Genomic DNA, 21,298 nt, shown 5'->3' with positions numbered 1-21,298 from the left:
TTGGCATATACATTTGGCAGTCATCTGCATAAAAGTGATAAGACACTCCATGTTTCTTAAAAATCTCTCCAAGAGGGAGAATGTACAAGGGAAACAGGATGGGGCCTAGAATGGATCCCTGGGGAACACCACAGTAAAGCGGAGCAGAAGAAGAGGTGGCGTCCCCCAGCCTGACAGAGAAGGACCTCTCTGACAGGTAGGATCTGAACCACTCTAATGCAGTCCCCCTGACACCCACACAGTCTCTCAGGCGGTCTAAAAGAATTGTGTGGTCGACTGTGTCAAAGGCAGCTGTAAGATCTAAAAGCACTAAAATGGCAGAGCTACCAGAATCAGACATTAAAAGCAAGTCATTAAAAACCTTTAAAAGTGCAGATTCAGTACTGTGCAAAGCCTTGTATCCAGACTGAAATGGATCTAAAGTGCTATTTTCATCTAAAAAAGGCTGCAGTTGCGCTAAAACACATTTCTCCAGAATTTTTGACACAAAAGGTAATTTGGAAATGGGCCGATAATTTGACAAACATGTCGGATCTAGACCTGTTTTTTTAATCGAAGGCTCGACAACAGCTCTTTTACAAAAAGAGGGGACACAGCCAGAAATCAAGCTGCTGTTGATGATGTCCCTAACAGACAAGTCAATAGTGTCCCAGATTTCTTTAAAAAAGCGAGGGGGGACTGGGCCTGTGGGACAGGACGAGGGTTTCAGTTTGTGGACTATTCCTGTAAGCTCAGGCATGGACACAGGCTCAAAGTGACTAAATACAGCCGAGCACTGAGTGGCCACATTAAAACTCAATGGAGAGCGAGAAAGATTTGCCCGAATAAAAGCAACCTTATCGTTAAAAAAGGAGAGAAATTTTTCACAAGTTTCACTTGTCATCTCCAGTAAAGTGGCTGGATTCGGATTAAGAACATAACTAATAGTATTAAAAAGAACACGTGGCTTGCTGATACTATTTAAAATCAAACACTAATTTGGAACATCCCACAGGTGAACAGGCTAATTAAGAACAGGTGGGTGCCATGATTGGGTATAAAAGCAGTTTCCATGAAATGCTCAGTCATTCACAAACAAGGATGGTGCGAGGGTCACCACTTTGTGAACAAATGCATGGGCAAATTGTCCAGCAGTTTAAAAACAACATTTCTTAACGAGCTATTGCAAGGAATTTAGGGATTTCACCATCTACGGTCTGTAATATCATCAAAAGGTTCAGAGAATCTGAAGAAATCACTGCACGTAAGCGATGATATTACGGACCTTCAATCTCTCAGGCGGTGCTGCATCAAAAAGCAACATCAGTGTGTAAAGGATATCCCCATATGGGCTCAAGAACACTTCAGAAAACCACTGTCAGTAATTACAGTTTGTGGCTACATCTGTAAGTGCAAGATAAAACTCTACTATGCAAAGCCAAAGCCATTTATCAACAACACCCAGAAATGCCGCCGGCTTCGCTGGGCCCGAGCTCATCTAAGATTGACTGATGCAAAGTGGAAAAAGTGTTCTGTGGTCTGATGAGTCCACATTGTTTTTGGAAACTGTGGACGTTGTGTCCTCCGGAACAAAGAAGAAAATAACAATCCGAATTGTTATAGGCGCAAAGTTCAAAAGCCAGCATCTGTGATGGTATGGGGGTGTATTAGTACCCAAGGCATGGGTAACTTACACATCTGTGAAGGCACCATTAATGCTGAAAGGTACATACAGGTTTTGGAGCAACATATGTTGCCATCCAAGCAACGTTATCATGGACGCTCCTGCTTATTTCAGCAAGACAATGCCAAGCCACGTGTTACAACAGCGTGGCTTCATAGTAGGAGAGTGCGGGTACTAGACTGGCCTGCCTGTCGTCCAGACCTGTCTCCCATTGAAAATGTGTGGCGCAATATGAAGCCTAAAATACCACAACGGAGACTCTGACTGTTGAACAACTTAAGTTGTACATCAAGCAAAAATGGAAAATAATTCCAGGAAAAGCTTCAAAAATTGGTCTCCTCAGTTCCCAAACGTTTACTGAGTGTTGTTAAAAGGAAAGGCCATGTAACACAGTGGTAAAAATGCCCTTGTGCCAACTTTTTTGCAATGTGTTGCTGCCACATTGCAAAAGCTAATGATTATTTGCAAAAAAAAAAATTAAGTTTCTCAGTTCGAACATTAAATATATTGTCTTTGCAGTTTATTTAATTGAATATACTGTAAATTGAAAAGGATTTGCGAATCATTGTATTCTGTTTTTATTTACGAATTACACAACGTGCCAACTTCACTGGTTTTGGGTTTTGTATTTGATATAATTTTCTGAGTGTAAAGGTATTGTTCTCTGTAAAATATGTTTTGTGTTCACAATCCTGGGGTCTGGAACTAATTACATAAGATTTGCATTATTTTTTCTTGGAAAAATTGTCATACGATTTGATTTTCAACAAACCCTTTGGAACGGATTAACAATGAAAACTGAGGTACCACTGTATTATAATGTAATACATATAATTATGTGCTACAAGAGTTGTGCTGGTTGTTCAGGTCTAAATAGCTAAGGTCTACTGCTAGATGAGGTATTTCTGGTGGTTGTCTGGTTGCAGATTGAGGTCCTGCAAGTTGAAGTCTCTCCTCGGGTTGAGGTCCTGTAGTTGATTGAAGTCAAGCTGCTTGTTGAGTTCCTGATAGTTGAGGTCTTGGTATTGGTTGACTTCTTGCTAGTGGTTAAGGCTTTGTTGCTGTTGTTTGAGGTCTGTCTGGTGGTTGAGGTTTTGCTATTGTTTGAGCTCTTTCTGGTGTTTAGGATCTTTCTGCTGTTTGAAATTATTGCTGGTGCTTGAGGTCTTGCTGGTGGTTGAGATCATTCTGATGGTTGAGATTGTTTTGATAGTTGAAGTCTTGCTAATGGATAGTTGAGATTGTTCTGATGGTTGAAGTTTTGCTAATGAGGGAAATCTTTCAGATGGTTGAGGTCTTTGCTGGTGGTTGAGATCTTGCTGGTGGTTGAGGTCTTTCTGAAAGGTGACATTTAGCTTCTGGATGAGATATTGCTCGTAGTTCAGGTAGTGCTACTGGTTGAGGTCTTTATGGTGGTGGTTCGGCTGCAGATTGAGGTATTGCTGTTGTTTGAAGTCTAGTTGCTAGTTGAGGTTTAACCGCTAGTTATTGTCTAGTTGCTGTTTAACGTCTGGCTGCTGGTTGAGGTCCTGCTAAATGATGTCATGCTATTGGTTGACTTCTTTCTGGTGATCAAGGGTTTTCTGGTGGTTGCAGTCTTCCTATTGGTTGAGGTATTTCTGGTGGTTGAGGTCCTGCTGATGGTTACGGGCTTGATGGTGTTTGAGGTCATTCTAATGGTTGAGGTTTTTGCTATTGGTTGAGGTCTTGCTGGTGGTCAAGGTTTTGCTGGTGGTTGAGGTATTTCTGGTACCTGGTCTAGCAGCTGTATACAGGTGTGATAGTGTGCTCCAGTATGATCCATCACATTATCTTGGCAGACCAATTAGCAGCAAAGCAGCTTAGCTTTTTTAGCTCAACACAAGGCATCAGCGGACCATAAAAATGTTGGCACGCTAATATTTAGCACAACAAAGAATATAAATATGAACTGATTGTTATCTTGTTTACAGATTGGTTTGGTGTGTCAGTAAGTAAAGCAGCAGAAGTATCCCAAGCTAACTTTGCTAACGCTAATGTGTTTGAAGACTGACTTGCTGTTGGAGGAGCCGAAGATGGCGGAGGCAAAGGCTGGCGTTTCGAAGTCGTTCATCTTCTTCTTGATGACGTGCTGAGAAAAGACAGACAAGAGAGATGGTTAAAAGTGCAGCGCACGCTAGCGTCCTTGTGGACCAAACCAAAGAAAGTAAGTCCTCTGATGACTTTTCCCACAGCATCTTTCATTCAGTATCCATGGCGACACAATGAAGAGCCTGCAAGACCATGATCAGGGAAAATCCAGCCCACGGTGTTGCTCACAACGCCAACACACTTCCGATTACTTCAATGTAAACAACACATCATACAAAAAGTGAAGGACAGTATGTACATGTCTGAACTTTAACCTCTCCACCTACGATCACACACCGTTACCACGGCGACGCCTCACAGCTCAACAAAACACAGCCTTGGAAATGTCGCCATGGCAACCGACACCTCAGCGTGAAATAAATCATTGATGACGCACACACACTCTTTCACAATAAAAGTACAGTGTGAGTGTCCTGTGATTGACAGGCCATCTGTCCCTCTCCCACTGTGGACAAGACAAACAGCGAAGAAGATGACGGAAGTTTCCTTCATCATCTCCTTCAAACCCCTCCCATACCTGCACACACACTAAAGTAAAGCGGATAAGAAGATTTGCAGCACACACACACAAACACATAGTCCTTCAAATAAAAGACATAGAATAGGAAGTGAAGAGTTTGACGTCAGCACCTGTTCCAACTTGTTAGCATGTGAAGCTAAGTTGATGTTTCATATCAGGATCACTAGCATGTTACATATAGCATTTAGGTATCGCCATGACATCGGCTCACCTTCTGACCTTCCGACCCGGTGAAGGCTTCAGGAAGTCAGCTGATGTTGGCGGTGGGAGGGGTCACCAAAGGTCATGCGGAGCGCGTGAACGTTGTCAGGTGAAACTAAGAGAAATCGTTCATGGAGATGAAGCTCCCGGATTTACTGCTTAATCTCCTAATTACTGACTCCTCACAACCTGCGGGGGAGGGGCCAGGGGCGGGGCCTGTGCTAGTTTATAGAGGCCGAAAATCTCCATGACAAACTTAGCAATAATTAGCTATGCTGCTAGCGCTACGCTATCTTGAATCCTGCTTTGTTCAAGCCGATTTAGAGTTTAGGTTAATGATTAACATAAATGACATGAACTTTACACAAGGAAACATTCAAAACAAACATCAGCAACCTTCACGGCTCAGCAGGAATTGCAAACATCAAGAGAGCAAAGCTCTGCTGAATTTACTAATCACGTTACCCACAATGCACTCCCACGCTATCTGTTGCGCCCCCTTTGGTTACATCGCTGCATTACAGCCTGACACTGAAACCCGAACTCTCCTTCAGGTTTCCTCTTTCCATCCCATAATTTGAAGCGGCAGCACTTGGCAAGTGGACTTACGTCACCTGTGGTTGCCATGGTGACCACTCTTGCCAAGAATACAACAACAATTAAGCTACCCTGCTATCATACAGCTAGCAAAAGTTCGACACCCTTAGACCCCTCCTGCCAGCCGTGGGCCCAAACAGGAAGTGACTCGGCAAAAAATACATATAAACAACTTCTGGAAACTTCTGCGACGACCACGTGTGATCATCGCTCATAAGTGACGTCATGCGGTTCATATTTCCGTGAGTGCTAATCAAGCGGTAAGTGATAGTTGAAGAATAAGAGTGAAATATAGAACAATGCAAGTGATGATGAAACAATGAAAGCGGTAATTGAAGAATAAGAGTGTAATTTAGTGTTCTAATCTAAGACCCAGCAGGCGGCACCGGGCAGTCACACACCTGCAAGAGGAGATAAGCAGCCTTTTATTGTTATTCCAAAGTAGCAAAGTCCGGATGAGGAAACACAAATGTCAAAATAAAATCACAAATGTAATTAAGTCTTATTAAAATGATTCCAGGCTGCGCAATTGACGTCCCATAGAGGTAATTATTTGATTTGTTGAAATGACAACGTTGTTGTCGTTACAATTTAGTATTTTAGCCTCTTAAGACTTAAAAACAAACTGTATGATATCAATTTCAATTAAATCCATAACCTCTAACACTCCTGGGTGTCCGGCGGGGCTCTAGCAAGGCTGAAGCCGCTCAAAGACACTCACCTGCGGCTGCAGCATCACGCGAGGAGCCGCTGCTCAGACATGGCACAAATACGCCGCCTTCTCTCCTTATGTACATTCGACAAAAGAGCCTCTTTTTCGGCTGACCGACGAGGCTTTGCCGCTCGGGTTTTTTGTTTTTTTTTAACCAGAACCACCGAGCGGCTGAACTTAGAAGGAATCAACCGATGGCAGGATTCTGTCCCTGATCGTTGACTGCCAGGGAGGTGAAGCCCTCAAGTGGTCGTGATGGGGATTTATTCCTGAGTGGGGACTGACAGGCGCTGTCAGCCACCGGCTAAAATATGTATTTTTAACAAACTTATTTTTGTAGACAAAAATTTAATCTTTGTGTTTTTATACAAAACCCAGTAGAGAAGACAAGGTTGTGTTGAACGTGTGCATCCTTGTTAATTTAGCTAAGTTCTTCACAACATTCTAGAACACTAAAACTGATCACATTCATCATCATTGCAACATGTTGTAACACACATATGATCACATGTTTAATCAAAGGCAACATCATCATCATGCAGCATGAGGCAGAGCTACAGAACATAGTGACAACCTAAAAGCAGGGCAGCGGGGTGGCAGAGGATGTCATGACACCTGGATGAGTTCCAAACTTCCAGAAAAACTGGAGCAACTTCCGGGCTGCGTCACGTCGTCACGGGAACGTCTGTCCGTCACGCCGTCTCCAAAGTCCATCTGACAGCTTCGTCTCTTCAGTTGCTTCTCGAAGCTGCTCTCTTCGTGCCAGCTCCTGCGAGAGTCGCCACGGTCTCGCGTCTGTGGCCGCCCGCGCCGCCGCACCGCCTCTAGCCCGTGCCCACAGCTGTACGCCGCTAGGCTGCCGCCACTCAAGATGGCCGAGGTGGAGTAGAAACGGGTGTTGTCCGAGGAGAGGTACCAGGAGGACAAAGCGGACGTGGTGACGGGTCCCAGCAGGATGTCTGAGTGCCACCCTTTGAGGGCGCCGCCAGGGTCCGCCCTGGCTAGGTGCTGCTGGCTCTGTGACTGTCCGAACAGGAAGTTGGCGGCTTTCTCCACCCTCTGAGGCGCGGTACAAGGTGGGGGTGAAGCTCGCTGCGTGGCGTGCACGTCATCCTTGTCTGGACTTTGCTCCGAGACCTCCTCCACAGGAGAGAAGTTACACGCTTTAGCCGTGGCGTCTCCTGACCCGCCATGAGGAACAAAGCCTCTGTGGGCGGCGTTCCCGCCTGGCTCGCCGTAAGCCTTGATATCCAGAGAGAAGGAGCGTTTTAAGCGAGCGCCGTCATCGCCGGCAAGCTGGAGGCCACCGAGGGCCTGAGCTAGCAGACGTTCTTCAGGTGCGCGCTCTACCAGGCAGGGTAGCATGAGGGGCTCCAGCACCGCCCCCCTGCTGACATCACGGTCCGGAGGCAGGTCCACAAAGACGGGCTTCTCTTGTGTGACGCGAGGACTCTTGATCTTCTTCTCAAAGTCCAACAGCTGACCCAGGAAGTTGAAGTTAGGAGAGATGGTCGGCCTCTTCTCCTTGACAAACCTGCAGATGACAAGGCGGGTCAGAAGAGCAAGAGAGCGAAAGTCACGGCGCCGCATGCACAATAGCGACCTGTACGCCTCATCCAGAGACATGTCCATCCTCTTCATGATGTACGCGATGGCGATGGTGGCCGAGCGGGAGATCCCCGCCAGGCAGTGAACGAGAACGCAGGCGTTGGAGGTCTTTGCCTTCTCTGCAACAGACAAACGCCACATGTCACATGACACCTTCTCCAACGGGTACGAGGCGAGCGGCTGACCTATGAATTCCACAGATCTGTCCAACCACGGCAGGATCTTCTCACAGAAACTGTCATTGACAGGAACTCGCAGGAAGTGAGACTCAGGAATGAATTCGGGTTTGGGACATGTGTTGCTGGCGTTGAGCACATAGGCGATGGCGTTCTGCTGCATGACATCCTAGGACAACATCATCGCCATCAGCGCTGCCTAGAGAGGACACAAAATGTGTGTGTACCTTGTTGAGGACGTCCCGCTGGCAGCCCAGGTACAGGTGAGGCAGGATGCGCGTCGGGCCTGTGTTGGCCACAGGTAAGCACGGTTGTGACATGCACGCGGGAACCAGCGCCGACTTGCCCTCACACAGGCCAGGAAACAGGCGGGAAAACTCAGAGAAACCACCTGACACACAGGTAACATATTACAACGCTTTTATTTTGAAACATGCGTTGTGAGGAAGTTATTGTTGGCCAACAAGCCTACACAAGAGCGACGACATGGAAATTAATACATCCATCCATCCATTTACTACCGCTTGTCCCTTTCGGGGTCGCGGGGGATGCTGGAGCCTATCTCAGCTGCATTCGGGCGGAAGGCGGGGTACACCCTGGACAAGTCGCCACCTCATCGCAGGGCCAAATACAGATATTGCTTTAGTGAACTTCAATAAGTACAAACTTAATGTGTGAATGTTGACACTTTGTACACTTATGTACAATCACAATACCTCACAAAAGGTAGGTCAAATATTTGAGGATCTTTTTAAGGGAAAAAAACTGAAAAATGACACCTTCAGTTCTTCTAGCCTAGAACATCTTCCGTACTCCGTTTATTGCAGAAATGGTTGTGTCGAGGAACAGTAAATGCACACTATTATATAAGCTGTACACTGAATACTCTTCATTGTATCAAGGTGTGGTTGTCATCAAATATTTGCACAAATGTGAGATACAGTATGTACTTACTTTTGTAAGATCCTGTGTGTACCGCTTTTTCTTCTAGGCTTTTTATTGGTGAATTGCAATCACTCCAGTTAGCCACGCCCCTTCTGCTACATAGCCCAGATGGTGACTACTGAGAGTAGTAAGTGTCCATCACTGCACACTCAGCGTTGTGAGTATAACATCTGGGTATTGAAAGTGTACTACATTTTGATGTACCGTATTTTACGGACTATAAGGCGCACTTAAAATCCTTTCATTTTCTCAAAACTCAACAGTGTGCCTTATAACCTGTTGCACCTAATGTACGGAATAATTTTGGTTGTGCTTACCGACCTCGAAGCTATTTTATTTGGTACACGGTGAAATGATAAGTGTGACCAGTAGATGGCAGTCTACTGACATACAAGAGATACGTGTAGACGGCAATATGACTCAAGTAAACAACACCAAAATTCTATATGTTCCATTGACTAAGAGAAAGTAGGCAAGTTTTTTGCACTTACCTGTATGTACTCAGAAGACTAAGGGGAAGCATACAAGCGCCACAAAGACTAACTAAGTACTTACAGGATACACTAAAAATACTTAAGTGTAAGTACGCAAGCGAAAGGGACTTATGCACTTAAAAACTGAGTGTGAATACGCAAGTGTAATGCACTTCTGTACTTCGAAGACCAACTAAGTACGCAAGTGTAACACACTGATGTACCTCGAAGACTAACTAACTACGCAAGTGTAACACTAATGTACCTAGAAGACTAACTAAGTACGCAAGTGTAACACACTGATGTACCTCGAAGACTAACTACGCAAGTGTAACACACTGATGTACCTAGAAGACTAACTAAGTACGCAAGTGTAACACACTGATACTTAGACTAAGTGCAAGTTAACAAGGGTAGCGCACATACTCACCAGAAAGACTTAAGTGTAAGTATGCAAGCACACTTATGCAATCAAACTACAGTAAATGTAAGTACGCAAGGATAACACACTTATGCACTCAAAAGACAAAGGGCCTGATTTACTAAGATCCAAACACCAAGCGCTAAACAGCGTGTGCAATCTATAAAATAGCGGGTAATATTAGTGGCCGTGTTGCATGTGATTTACTAAGACTGCATGTGCAATTGAAAAGAGCCACAGACCGCCTTATTTAAATGAGGATTTTGCGTGTACTGTACGGGGCATCACCACGACGACGCTCTCATTTACTCAGGGTCTCTGCAGGTCTCAACAAGTCAAATTTAAGACTTTTTAAAACCATAATGAATATAATTTAAGATCATTTTATTTCCATATAAAAGTACAAGTAAGAATATTAATTAATTCACTGCTCTTTCACATTGGAAAACAAAATGGTTGAAACTAAATACACCAGAAGCCTCTCTATTGTCAACTAATTTTAAAAATATTAGCAAACATAACAGTCATCTTTCAGATTTGCCACAGAAGTGTTTTCTTGCAAAAGATGCAGTGTGCTTCATATCAGGTGTTTTCAAGTAACACCAACCAGAACGTCAGCAATGGTAGAGGGAAGCACAACAATATACTGTCTGTGTGAAAGGTACAGTTAAAGCTAAAGCTAAATGGTTAACTTTTGCGGCTGTCAGAATTAAACAAACGGATAAAAACAAATACAGTACTCCTTCCGTATCTTCCATTTTGTATCTGGTGTGTATGAATACATTTGTACTTGTTTTTTGTGACTTCTTTGAAAATATATTGCTAATAAAACAAGGACTAGTTTTTATTTAGGCATGACAAGATAACATTCGCAAATCTTCCTTGCTTTCCTCACCCCACCATAAACTGAGTGTAAACACTACACAGCCAACCTTTATAGCTGTTAGTGTCAGTTGCTGTATAAACTTGGAGAAAAGATTAGGCATGAAAAGCTGACCTGAAATTATTGGAATAAATAGAAAAAATATCAGAATGATGTTGTTGTTTTTATAGATTAACTGCTGTGAGTACACTACTACCACAGATATATTAGCATGTACCTACTTTATTTAACAGTATGATTTCATTAGTAAACATCCCACATAACACTCCTTGAGTGAATCCTTGTATAATTGTGCAAGTGTTTGTGACGTTTCAGCATCTTTTGACACTGACTTTTCTCACATTGTTTACTTTTACATTATCACTTTCACTGCCATGTTTACAAACGCTTCCTTCCTCAATACCTCCACATCTTGGTCCTAAACACTTTGTTTCCATCCACCAGCTTCAAGCACGTATTAAATTGATCGTTCTGAGTCATAAATTGTTGAACTTGCACTTACCCATCTTATGCAATCTCATTCGGCTTTGGTGTGGGCTTTTGTTACGTTTTCTCTGCTGCAATGCTAAACTGTAACAACACACTAGCTAGTGGTGCGTGATTAATTCTGACCGGGCAGCACAGGTAGCCTACTTTAGTCCCCTTTTTTAGTTACGTTATAGCGTCCTCAAAAATCTAAACGTTTAAAAGTGTGACTGAAGTTTATGCATGTTTTAAATAAAAGTAAAGTAAATAGATTTTTAAGGCCTTTTGGAATCGTATTTAAGACCTTTAATGAGATTTTAGGAGAATTTTAGACATTGTGAGGCTTTAAATACAAATTGTTGGATTTAAGACTTTTAAAAACCCCGCAGATACCCTGTTTACTGCACATTCATTTTATCATGCGCCTACCTTCGGTGTTTTACTATGTTTTCAAATATGCAGGAGACATGTACCACATTTTAGAAGCAGTTGTGCAGTGTATCTACAATGAAACTGGAGGTGGGGGACGTCATCAATTTTTAGATGCATCGCAATTCGGGCATGGCCGATTTATAGAATCAATTAGTAAACATCAATAATCGATTTATTATTTGAAAATAAAGTAACGCAAACAGTTCTAAAAATGTGGCTAACTGCTGCGAGCGACCTCACCGAGAGAGCCGACCAGCTCCTTTATCATAGGGTACTTATGGTCCAGTTTTGCCCACATTTTCATTAATTTAATAAATGTCAGAATTAATTTAACTGTTTATTATTCCAAATGAATTGTTTTTTTTTAAGTTGCAAATGATAAATGAAACGAAATCAAATGTAAAACTGCATCAATATACATTAATTAAAAATGCATCAATAATCCATTTTTAATCGAATGGTTAGGTGCCCAAAAATTCCCACCTCTAAATGAAACTCATTTATTTTTCCTTACCTCCGTAGGTGCGTTTAATTGGAGAGAGGTGGCACTTCAACTCCATAAGACACACAAAAATGCACACTTAGTTTTTTTATATAAGATATTTTAGTAACATATATTCTGTGACATGATAAAATAATGTTGCTGAATAGACGATATATGTAATTTTTTATTTTTTTCCTGACTATCCAAAATGTTGACACACGTAGGACGGAAGACTCTCGTCAGTCCACCGTCTGTCTTTGCAGCGTTAGCACTGATCCTTTGCACGACCTTCTGACAAGTGCCAAATTAAACGCTAAATAGTGCTCGCAAAACAGTGATCACATTGCACGTCCTAAATAATTATATTTGCATCGTCTCCTACAATTTTGCATATTGATGAAGACAGAGACGAAAAATGGCTTGCACGCCCTATTCTGTGTCTTTACAGACGTAATCCACTTTGCACGCGTTTAGTAGATCAGCTTTCCGTGTGCTATCAGATTTGCACGTGTTTTAGTACATGCAAACCTTTAGTAAATCAGGCCCTAAGTATAAATACGCATGAGTAACGCACTACTCAGTGGCCTAGTGGTTAGAGTGTCCGCCCTGAGATCGGTAGGTTGTGAGTTCAAACCCCGGCTGAGTCATACCAAAGACTATAAAAATGGGACCCATTACCTCCCTGCTTGGCACTCAGCATCAAGGGTTGGAATTGGGGGTTAAATCACCAAAAATGATTCCCGGGCGCGGCACCGCTGCTGCCCACTGCTCCCCTCACCTCCCAGGAGGTGAACAAGGGGATGGGTCAAATGCAGAGGACAAATGTGTGACAATCATTGGTACTTTAACTTTGACTTTTAACTTTCTGTACTTAAAAGACTAACTGTAAGTATGCCAGGGTAACACACTTATGTACTCAAAAGACTAAGTTTAAGTACGCAAGTGTATTGCACTCATGTACTTAGAAGACTAAAAGTATAACAAGCAAGCAAGCGTAGCTCACTTATTCACAAAAAAGTGTAAAAGTACGCAAGCATAACGCACTCATGCACTCAAAAACTAAATGTAATACACAAGTGCACTAATCCAGTGGTCCCCAACGGACCGGGGGGGGGGGGGGGGGGGGGGGGTTATGGTATTTTTGTTTTGGGGTTTTTTGTCATAAAGAAATACAATCATGTGTGCTTACGGACTGTATCCCTGCAGACTGTATTGATCTATATTGATATATAATGTATATATTGTGTTTTTTATGTTGATTTAATAAATACATTTAAAAAAACATTTATTTTTTTATTTCTTGTTCAGCCCAGTACCAATCGGTCCACGGACCGGTGGTTGGGGACCACTGCACTAATCCACACCCTCTGTGCTTGTGAGAGCGACACCTATGATTACACCACGCTGCACGGCAAACTCCGCCCCCAACACGTTGCACATGCACTCACCCGCCAGCAGGTGCACGGACGGAAAATTGCGCTCCAGTTTGAGCAACAAGACACTGACGAAGCCATCGGCACTGAGAGAGGACGGGTCCGAGGAACTCTGATCATACACAACAACCTCATGGTGGGCCTGCAACTCCAACTGAACACACACACACACACACACACACACACACATTAGGCCCAGCAGGTGGTAAGGTGTGTGTAGCAGGAAGTGCAAGAGGTTCTGACCTTGTTGCTGGCCGAGTGCTGGAGCAGTTCTGTGATGTGGACTTTGTCCTGCAGAAGTCTCCTCTTCATCAGTTTGGAACAGTTGACGTTGACGGCGTCCAGGATGTGTGAGGTGTTGTAGTCCACAAAGGGTCTGCTGTCAATCAGAACCACGCGGTCCAGACCGCCCTCCAGCAGCGCCACCAGACCCTCTGCCCTGATGGGCCGCACACTGCCGGGCCTCAGCATGCCCGCTCGTGTCCCCGGTCCCAGGCAAGATTTACAGTACTGCAGACCCTTCACTACTCATTACCGCCCTGCCTACTTGTAGCTCCGCCCACCAATCGTCGCTTCCGCCTTGCTGTGTCAATGCAGCCACGTGGCGAAGGTTTCACAGGAAGACAGCTTTCATGATGCCAGACACGTATGTTGTCATCCTTATGGCGTCTGGACCTCAGCCCTCCCCATACCCCTTCCCCTTCCCCCCCGACAGGCGCCGCTGTCCTCAGAACTGCCCAGTGCGTGTCGGAGGGGGAGGAGTCAAAAGTCAAGTGGTGATGACATCATCATGGGACTTGCTGGCGGCACGGACGCTTTCTCACTGTGGGAGTAAAAAAAGAAGGAAGTGAGAGTGGCATTCTGCGGTGCCCTCGTGTCATCAAGCCTTTTCAAAGTGGCGAGCACACTTTAAACGCCACTAGACCGTCGCAATCATCAATAACCACCATCATGCCCATCTCAGACTCCTCCCACGGCCAGGTGAGCGCTACCATTCTCACCTGACAAAGGTTCAAGTGTGCCGCCAATCAGGACTTTGACCTGCTGGTTCAACCTGATCAGAGTGGGCGGGGCTGGCTGGTGGCCAATCAGAGCACAAGATTTAAACTTCTTCAAATTTTACCTCCATTTAAAAGTTTGGAGGTCATTTGTTACAATAGAATAAAGCTGCATTAATTCAAAGTTTGACTAATGAAAGGTTCATTGTTCAGCTTTGACTACTAGCGGCTAACTATGGGTCAACTAGGCCCACTTGAGCAAAAGAAGAGTACAAGTTGTGACGTTAGCAGCATATTAGTACTAGTACTACAACTAACTTGTTCGGACGACGAAGACTAGAGAGACTTATGACGCTGAGCTCAACATTCTCAACTCACCGTTCGAAATTTCGACGTCAGAGTCAAATGGCGCGTCGACGGGTCGGATTGTGGACAAGTCGAACTTTGGAGTCCGCCGAGGACCCGAATTGAGTCGAGAAGGAGAAAGTGGAAGTTTGAGAGAGTCTTTGCTCGGATGAAGTCACGGCCGTGAAAATAAAAGCATTACGTCACCCGGGGGAGCTGCAGCCTCTTAAAGGCGCAGGCGCCTTCTCAACTGGACCGACAGTAATGGGCCGGGTTGCCATAGCAACACACGTTCGCGGCTCACAAGAGGCAACAAACACAAATAACTACGTAAGTCTAAAAGTATAGGAAAATAAAACAATGAATATGGGGAGAAGTAAAATGTTTTGATTAGCGTGCATGTTGACTGGTGTCACGAGGTTCGAAATAAACTTCAACCATTAACACCGAATATGGAAGACGAGCTACGTAAGCGGACTGGAGCAGCCATGCTAGTGACGTTCCTACCAGGCGGCCATCTTGGTGGGGGCCAAGTTTCCATAAAGGCAATGTGTGTATATTGAACATGAATCGTAAATTGCTAATTTTTTAACCAATTTTAATGCTTCATTTAAAAAACCAAAACATTTACTGTTTAGAAACATTTGGCGGCACACTTCCGGAGGACGTAGTGAGGAACCGTATAACCACAGAAATACTCTCTGCCCCTGCTAGCTTAGGCGAGCCGTAGGTACACAATTGAAAGGGGCGCGTCCCGGCATCCACCTATTCATATTATAACGTTGGCTGCATGAATGAGGACGTGAGACTGTAAACAAGTCCGCCTTTTAACTGCAATCACAGAAATGGCGCTGTTTAGCTAACAGACACATCGCAACTGCGCCAATATACTTCCTGCTTTCTTGTTCTAACTCGGATGGGACAGCGGGCAAGACCGTCACTGCCCTCTGCAGCCTAGACCGTGAAGTGCAGCACAAAACATCACAATATTACCATAGCTACTCGTATAGTTAGAAACAAGCGGTTAGCTGAAAGAAGATGTCCCCATTTTCTATATAAGAGATTTAATTTAGCATATTTAAAAAAGATGGCAACCTAGAAATGATTATTAATAATATTTATGTTGCAAGCTCAATGTTTCATACATGAATGGTTTGGGTCCGTGTACCTTCCGTTCATTATATTTCCAATTCTGAAACGCAAATCAAAAAAAAAAATTAGGGCCGTTTTTCGATTTTTATTATATATGGCAGATTTTAAAACAAACAAAAAAGGGTTGATTTTCACTAAAATATTGCCACGAAATTAGATTTTGTACTGTTTTCCTTTTATGGATTTAAATTTTTCCAAAAATCGAAAAAAAATGTCATCAAAAATGCGTGGTTATCTGTGTGATGACAAATTGAACCAGAAGCAGTATTTTACCTTTTCCTTTGCGTGTAGCATGTTTTTAGCATAACGGTCATCATAATCTTTGTTCAGCAGGCGTCCTATTGTCGTTTAAAAAAAAGTGTCATTAAATAGTTGTCCGACTTTTATTTCAGAAATGAAAATAGAAAAAAGGATCCGAAATTTGTTTTTGGATTTGCATTTAACAATTTTGAAATAGAATGAACGGAAGGTACACGGATCGGGTTTACATAGACAAACCCTTCAATTGTTTTCTTTATTAGATACATTTAAGTAGTTTTAGATTTGCCCTTTTTTGTATTTCATTTCTATAATTATTGCTTTGTGTTATTATTGTATATAATATCTTACTTTTAGTTTTTTGGACACATTTTTTGTATAAGGATGTTGATTGCTCAACCTAGTTGATATTTGAAAATATTTAAATGTTTTGGAAGTGCCTTAAATCAGTGGTCCCCAACCTTTTTGTAGCTGCGGACCGGTCAACGCTTGAAACATGTCCAATATGCCTCTGTTCACACGCCGTGCCCACAAATCCAGTTTGATTTTAAATGCAGCTACTTTATCTGCCAATTTAAATACAGTTGTCATTTTTCCCTGAAGTGACAGATTGAGTTCATTGAGTAAGCTGAATATATCACATAAGTAAGCCCGTTTTGCGACCCATTCCTCGTCACTGAAATGTTCTGCCAGCGGTGACTTCTTTTCTGAGAGAAATCTTTGCAGTGGCTCTCGTAATTCAAATACTCTGGCCAGTGATTTCCCACGGGATAACCATCTTATTTCTGTGAGCGTCTGCATGTGCTCCACGTCCATCTCCTCACAAAGCTGCTCAAACAGGTGCGAGTTAAGTGCGTGTGCTTTGATGTGGATAATAACTTTAACGACATAAAACAGAAATACCTAATTATTTCTTGTTCTTATTTGTAAAAGCTTAGTTTTTTTTCAATTTTGGCAACTCCTTATTACACTGGATCAAGACACTATATAATAAAACTAGCTGTAGAACGATCAATAATGGATACATCTCAGGGACAATACCTCTATTAAGAGGTCTAAAACAAGGGTGCCCTTTGTCTCCATACTTATTTATTATTGCTATGGAAATATTGGCGATTAAAGTTAGATTGAGTGGACCAGCAGCACGCACAATCATGTGTGCTTACGGACTGTATTCCTGCAGACTGTATTGATATATATTGATATGTGAATGAGTGTAAGTGGGGGAGGGAGGTTTTTTGGGTTGGTGCACTAATTGTAAGTGTATCTTGTGTTTTTTTATGTTAAATTAAATTAAAAAAAAAAAAAAAAAAATTCTTAAAAAAAAAAAAAAAAAAATTCTTAAAAAAAAAAAAAAAAATTCACTAAAAATTATTCTGCGGCCCGGTACCAATCGAGCCGCGGCCCAGTGGTTGGGGACCACTGCCTTAAATAGTTTGTACATTGTACATGTGTTCAATTGATTAATAAAAAAAAATAAAATAGCATTGTTAGCGTTGCAAATCACACATCTGTTAGCATCTTTACACATAATGGGCTGCTGAAATCTTATATAATACCGTAACTCTACATATGTCAATAAAACGCCTTTACTCCTATTCATTAGTTTCCTGTGTCGTTGCCAATAAAGTTTATTTAAAAAGAGGCGTGGTCTATGACGTAGCCGATTGCGTGACCGGAAAAACGATGTACTGTAAACATCGAACGGAAATGGCGTCAAGTCGCTGTCACTTTTATGCCTCCTAAAATTATTTGCCGCCGTGTTTTCGTTGAGTTCATCCACCGGCTAAGCTGAGGGCCCAGCAAGCCTGACGTGGGGCTCGCTGCTGTGTCGCTAGCTGACGACAAGATGGACGAACATAAGGTAAGCAGCGAACGGCACAAAATGTCACCTGAAGCGTAAACATTATTTCCACCAGCTGTGTTGTTGACTAAATGTGTTGTTGGGTGTTGTTGACTAAATGTGTTGTTGTTGACTAAATGTGTTGTTGGGTGTTGTTGACTAAATGTGTTGTTGGGTGTTGTTGACTAAATGTGTTGTTGGGTGTTGTTGACTAAATATGTTGTTGGGTGTTGTTGACTAAATGTGTTGTTGGGTGTTGTTGGGTGTTGTTGACTAAATGTGTTGTTGGGTGTTGTTGACTAAATGTGTTGTTGGGTGAAACGTAGCACTCGTCTGATGCAACGCATGTTTGTTTTTAAGATGGTGGCGGGTAAAGTGAAGAAACCTGGAAAACGTGGCCGGAAGCCCGCCAAGATTGACCTAAAAGCCAAACTGGAGCGAAGTCGCCAGAGCGCCAGAGAGTGTCGGGCCCGGAAGAAGCTCCGCTACCAGTACCTCGAAGAACTGGTGTCCAGCAAGGAGAGAGCCATCTGCGCCCTGCGAGAAGAGCTGGACATGGTGAGCATGACGTCATGGCAGTGACGTCACTGCTCGCCTGCCTGCCTGCTGAGTGTGGGTTTGTGTTGCAGTACAAGCAGTGGTGCTCCGCCATGGACCAAGGAAAGATCCCATCCGAGATCAAAGCCCTGCTGACAGGCGACGACCAGAAGAGTCCACAAGGGGGCAGCAGCACCAAGACGTCCAAAAGCAACAAGAACAACAACAACGTTCAAGGCTGAGAGACTCGACACAAAATGTCTGATCTACTTTTAGCAAAGACACTTTTAAAGCATCGCCTGACCAGCTTGGCGTGTTTTACATGGCTCGCCTTTCCAAAGTGACGCATTATTATTATTTCTTTATGTCTTTATTCATATTATACTGATGAAAGTCAATGCTTGATAAAAAAACAAACATGTGGAAGTCAACATGTTGAGCTTTGCTTTTCAACGTCCGCAAACACGTGGCGACGACAAGAAGAAGAAAGCGTTGGCTAAGACATGACTAGGGATGTCCGATAATGGCTTTTTGCCGATATCCGATATTGTCCAACCCTTTAATTACCGATACCGATATATACAGTAGTGGAATTAACACATTATTATGCCTAATTTGGACAACCAGGTATGGTGAAGATAAGGTCCTTTTTTTTAAATAAAATAAGATAAATTAAAAACATTTTCTTGAATAAAAAAAGTAAAACTATATAAAAACAGTTACATAGAAACTAGTAATTAATGAAAATGAGTAAAATTAACTGTTAAAGGTTAGTACTATTAGTGGACCAGCAGCACGCACAATCATGTGTGCTTACGGACTGTATCCCTTGCAGACTGTATTGATATATATTGATATATAATGTAGGAACCAGACTATTAATAACAGAAAGAAACAACCCTTTTGTGTGAATGAGTGTGAATGGGGGAGGGAGGTTTTTTGGGTTGGTGCACTAATTGTAAGTATCTTGTGTTTTTTGTGTTGATTTAATTAAAAAAACCAAAAAAACGATACCGATAATAAAAAAACGATACTGATAATTTCCGATATTACATTATAAAGCATTTATCGGCCGATATTATCGGACATCTCTAGACATGACGCTAACTAAAGTGGGAGTGTCAGACAAATGTGTTGTGGGGGTTGCCGTTGGCGGTCCACGCCACCTTCTTGTCCTTGGTGTCAAACGAGTGGTCTTTGGCCACGGTCTTGGCGTGCACGGGGATGTCGACCACGCCCACGTAGTTCTTCTTGGCCAGGCGCGAGCTGGCGGTGATTGTGTAGGCGTTGCTACGGTAACATTTCATGGAGGACATGCAGAAGGTCTCCCTCATGCCCCGCCTGAAGTTGGCGTTGTAGACGGAGTACAAGGTGGGCTTGGACGCCGCCGAGCTGAAGGAGATCCAGGCGACGGCGGCGAAAAAGAGCAGCCCCCGCCGGCTGCTGCCCTCCGTCTCGCCGGGGTGCCACAACTGTGCCACGTAGAATGGCGTCCATGTGACGAAGAAGACCCAGTTGAGCATGAGAAACATCTTGATGGTCTTCACCTTGGTCCGAGGGACCGCGTTGGTGGTCCGCCGCACCGTGTGGCCGTCGGCGCCGATCCTCCAGATGTAGCGAACCACGCGCTGGTAGAAGCACCCGATCAAGCCGGCGGGGAGCGCGAAGCCGACGAGCAGGTGCACGGCTGCGTAGGCCACCGCGCCCAGACTGTCCGGGAGGAAGAAGTGGCAGTGGCGGCTCTCGGAGGGCGTGGATCCGTAGAGGAAGAAGCACGGCGCCACAAAGGCGGCGTCAAAGACCCATGAGGCCAGGATCATCTTCTTGGCCTTCTCGCGGGACACCTTGAAGCTGAGCGGGTACACGATGGTGTAGAAGCGGTCCACAGAGATGGACAGCAGCACGTAGACCTGCACGCCGGGACACAGGTGCTGCACGTAGCGCGCGGCCTTGCACGCCGCGGCGCTCAGTGGCCATCGGCCCCACACCACCTGCACCAGCACCAGGGGGGCGCAGCCCACGCTCATGAGCAGGTCCGCGCACGCGATGGCCACCACGAAGTAGTTGGTGGTGGACTGCGTGCGGCGGCTGCGGTGGATCACCACGCACACCAGGGCGTTCCCCAAGATGGACACCAGCCACACCGCCCCGAACACCAGCGCCAACAGCGCCACCTCGCCCGACGTCAGCTCTTCCTCACGTGCCGGGCTCAGCGAGGGGGAGGAGGAGGAGGATGGGGTCACGTTGGTGAGCGGAGTCGTGGCTGAGCTCGCCAGGACCGTGGAGTTTTCCCTCCCTGAGTAGTTGAAGGACACTGGGTAGGAAAAGGCTGGAGCGAAGAGTGAGCGCTCCATGGCCACCGTGTTGGTGGACGCGTACACCATCTTTGTCCAGCTGCATACACACACACACACACACACACACACACACTTTAGTTAGTTAACCCATGATAGCAGGCCTAAGTCAAAGGTCAACGTTTTATAGGTAACTCTGAAGGCGGCGCCGCTGAGCAACAGGAAGTCTATTTGCTAAAGATGACGTCACTTCCAGTTGCCGCTTTGCCATTCATAAGCTGAAGCTAACTTATAAGTAGGCGCTGAAATGTTACTTAATTACAAAAGTGGCTAAGCTAACACTAGCTGGGTCACATGTTGGCTCTAACCCCGCCCCCTCCTATCAATTATTTGCGCGTCGATACAATGATGACGTCAATGTGAACCGTTCTAAAACAATATTTAGGTAAACGTCTTACCAGTGCACGCGCCCGACCTAGTCGATGATCCGGACCGGAACCGCCGGCCTCAGTGGGCCTTTTTCCCCGCGACTTAGCGCGGGAGATGAGGAGGACGAGGCAGCTGCGTGTCCATCATGCGTGTGGTCTTCTGTCGAGAATGATGGCGATGAGGATGAAGATGAAGAGGAGGATGCATGTTTTCCTCGTCCCGTGTCACGTGTGACTGGGGGTCCTAAGCCCCGCCCCCCAACAACCCTCCAATATAAAGCACAACAGTCTTAATACAAA

At 44.3% G+C, this 21,298-nt stretch overlaps 4 protein-coding genes and 1 long non-coding RNA gene across 10 annotated transcripts in view; 2 read left to right on the top strand and 3 right to left on the bottom strand.

Annotated features, from left to right (window-relative positions):
- Positions 1-6,058, bottom strand: part of eps8a (EGFR pathway substrate 8a, signaling adaptor) — a 14,889-nt gene extending 8,831 nt beyond the window's left edge. For 4 of the 6 annotated variants that reach the window (XM_062064659.1, XM_062064655.1, XM_062064656.1 and 1 more), the window contains exons 1-2: positions 5,833-6,058; positions 3,697-3,773 (exon numbers count right to left, since the gene is read on the bottom strand). In XM_062064659.1, coding sequence (XP_061920643.1) covers positions 3,697-3,773; positions 5,833-5,847 — 92 coding nt within the window. In that variant the 5' untranslated portion in view covers positions 5,848-6,058. The remainder of the gene's footprint in view (positions 1-3,696; positions 3,774-5,832) is intronic. The other 2 variants (XM_062064654.1, XM_062064658.1) reach the window with 2 other exon arrangements.
- On the top strand, positions 5,132-14,234 carry LOC133661457 (uncharacterized). The gene is made up of 3 exons (XR_009827942.1): positions 5,132-5,371; positions 8,599-8,709; positions 13,019-14,234. It is a non-coding gene; the product is annotated as an uncharacterized LOC133661457 (long non-coding RNA).
- dusp16 (dual specificity phosphatase 16) lies at positions 6,152-14,796 on the bottom strand. The gene is made up of 7 exons (XM_062064660.1): positions 14,520-14,796; positions 13,387-13,966; positions 13,159-13,297; positions 7,835-7,998; positions 7,617-7,776; positions 7,427-7,550; positions 6,152-7,357 (listed from the first exon to the last, which is right to left on the bottom strand). Exons 2-7 carry the CDS (start codon positions 13,612-13,614, stop codon positions 6,430-6,432), a joined length of 1,743 nt encoding a protein of 580 aa, XP_061920644.1. The 5' UTR covers positions 13,615-13,966; positions 14,520-14,796; the 3' UTR covers positions 6,152-6,429.
- Positions 14,797-17,549: 2,753 nt separating this feature from the next.
- On the top strand, positions 17,550-18,707 carry crebl2 (cAMP responsive element binding protein-like 2). The gene is made up of 3 exons (XM_062064653.1): positions 17,550-17,760; positions 18,100-18,297; positions 18,369-18,707. Exons 1-3 carry the CDS (start codon positions 17,746-17,748, stop codon positions 18,516-18,518), a joined length of 363 nt encoding a protein of 120 aa, XP_061920637.1. The 5' UTR covers positions 17,550-17,745; the 3' UTR covers positions 18,519-18,707.
- gpr19 (G protein-coupled receptor 19) lies at positions 18,648-21,222 on the bottom strand. Its single transcript, XM_062064652.1, has 2 exons — positions 21,029-21,222; positions 18,648-20,670 (listed from the first exon to the last, which is right to left on the bottom strand). The coding sequence occupies exon 2, from the start codon at positions 20,658-20,660 to the stop codon at positions 19,398-19,400; it is 1,263 nt and encodes a 420-aa protein (XP_061920636.1). The 5' UTR covers positions 20,661-20,670; positions 21,029-21,222; the 3' UTR covers positions 18,648-19,397.
- Positions 21,223-21,298: the final 76 nt, after the last annotated feature.

The sequence above is a fragment of the Entelurus aequoreus genome, linkage group LG12 (genome assembly GCF_033978785.1).
Source record: "Entelurus aequoreus isolate RoL-2023_Sb linkage group LG12, RoL_Eaeq_v1.1, whole genome shotgun sequence".
Classification (NCBI taxonomy): domain Eukaryota; kingdom Metazoa; phylum Chordata; class Actinopteri; order Syngnathiformes; family Syngnathidae; genus Entelurus; species Entelurus aequoreus.
This window is presented reverse-complemented; position numbering and strand designations above follow the sequence as displayed.

Bases quoted from the DNA above. Each gene is read 5' to 3' on its own strand.
- dusp16 (XM_062064660.1), bottom strand. From the start codon at position 13,614: ATGCTGAGGCCCGGCAGTGTGCGGCCCATCAGGGCAGAGGGTCTGGTG. The intron at 13,298-13,386 runs GTCAGAACCTCT...GTGTGTGTTCAG, and splicing joins AGCACTCGGCCAGCAACAAG to TTGGAGTTGCAGGCCCACCA. The intron at 7,777-7,834 runs GTACACACACAT...ATGTTGTCCTAG, and splicing joins AGCGGGACGTCCTCAACAAG to GATGTCATGCAGCAGAACGC.
- crebl2 (XM_062064653.1), top strand. The intron at 18,298-18,368 runs GTGAGCATGACG...TTTGTGTTGCAG, and splicing joins TGCGAGAAGAGCTGGACATG to TACAAGCAGTGGTGCTCCGC.
- gpr19 (XM_062064652.1), bottom strand. From the start codon at position 20,660: ATGGTGTACGCGTCCACCAACACGGTGGCCATGGAGCGCTCACTCTTC.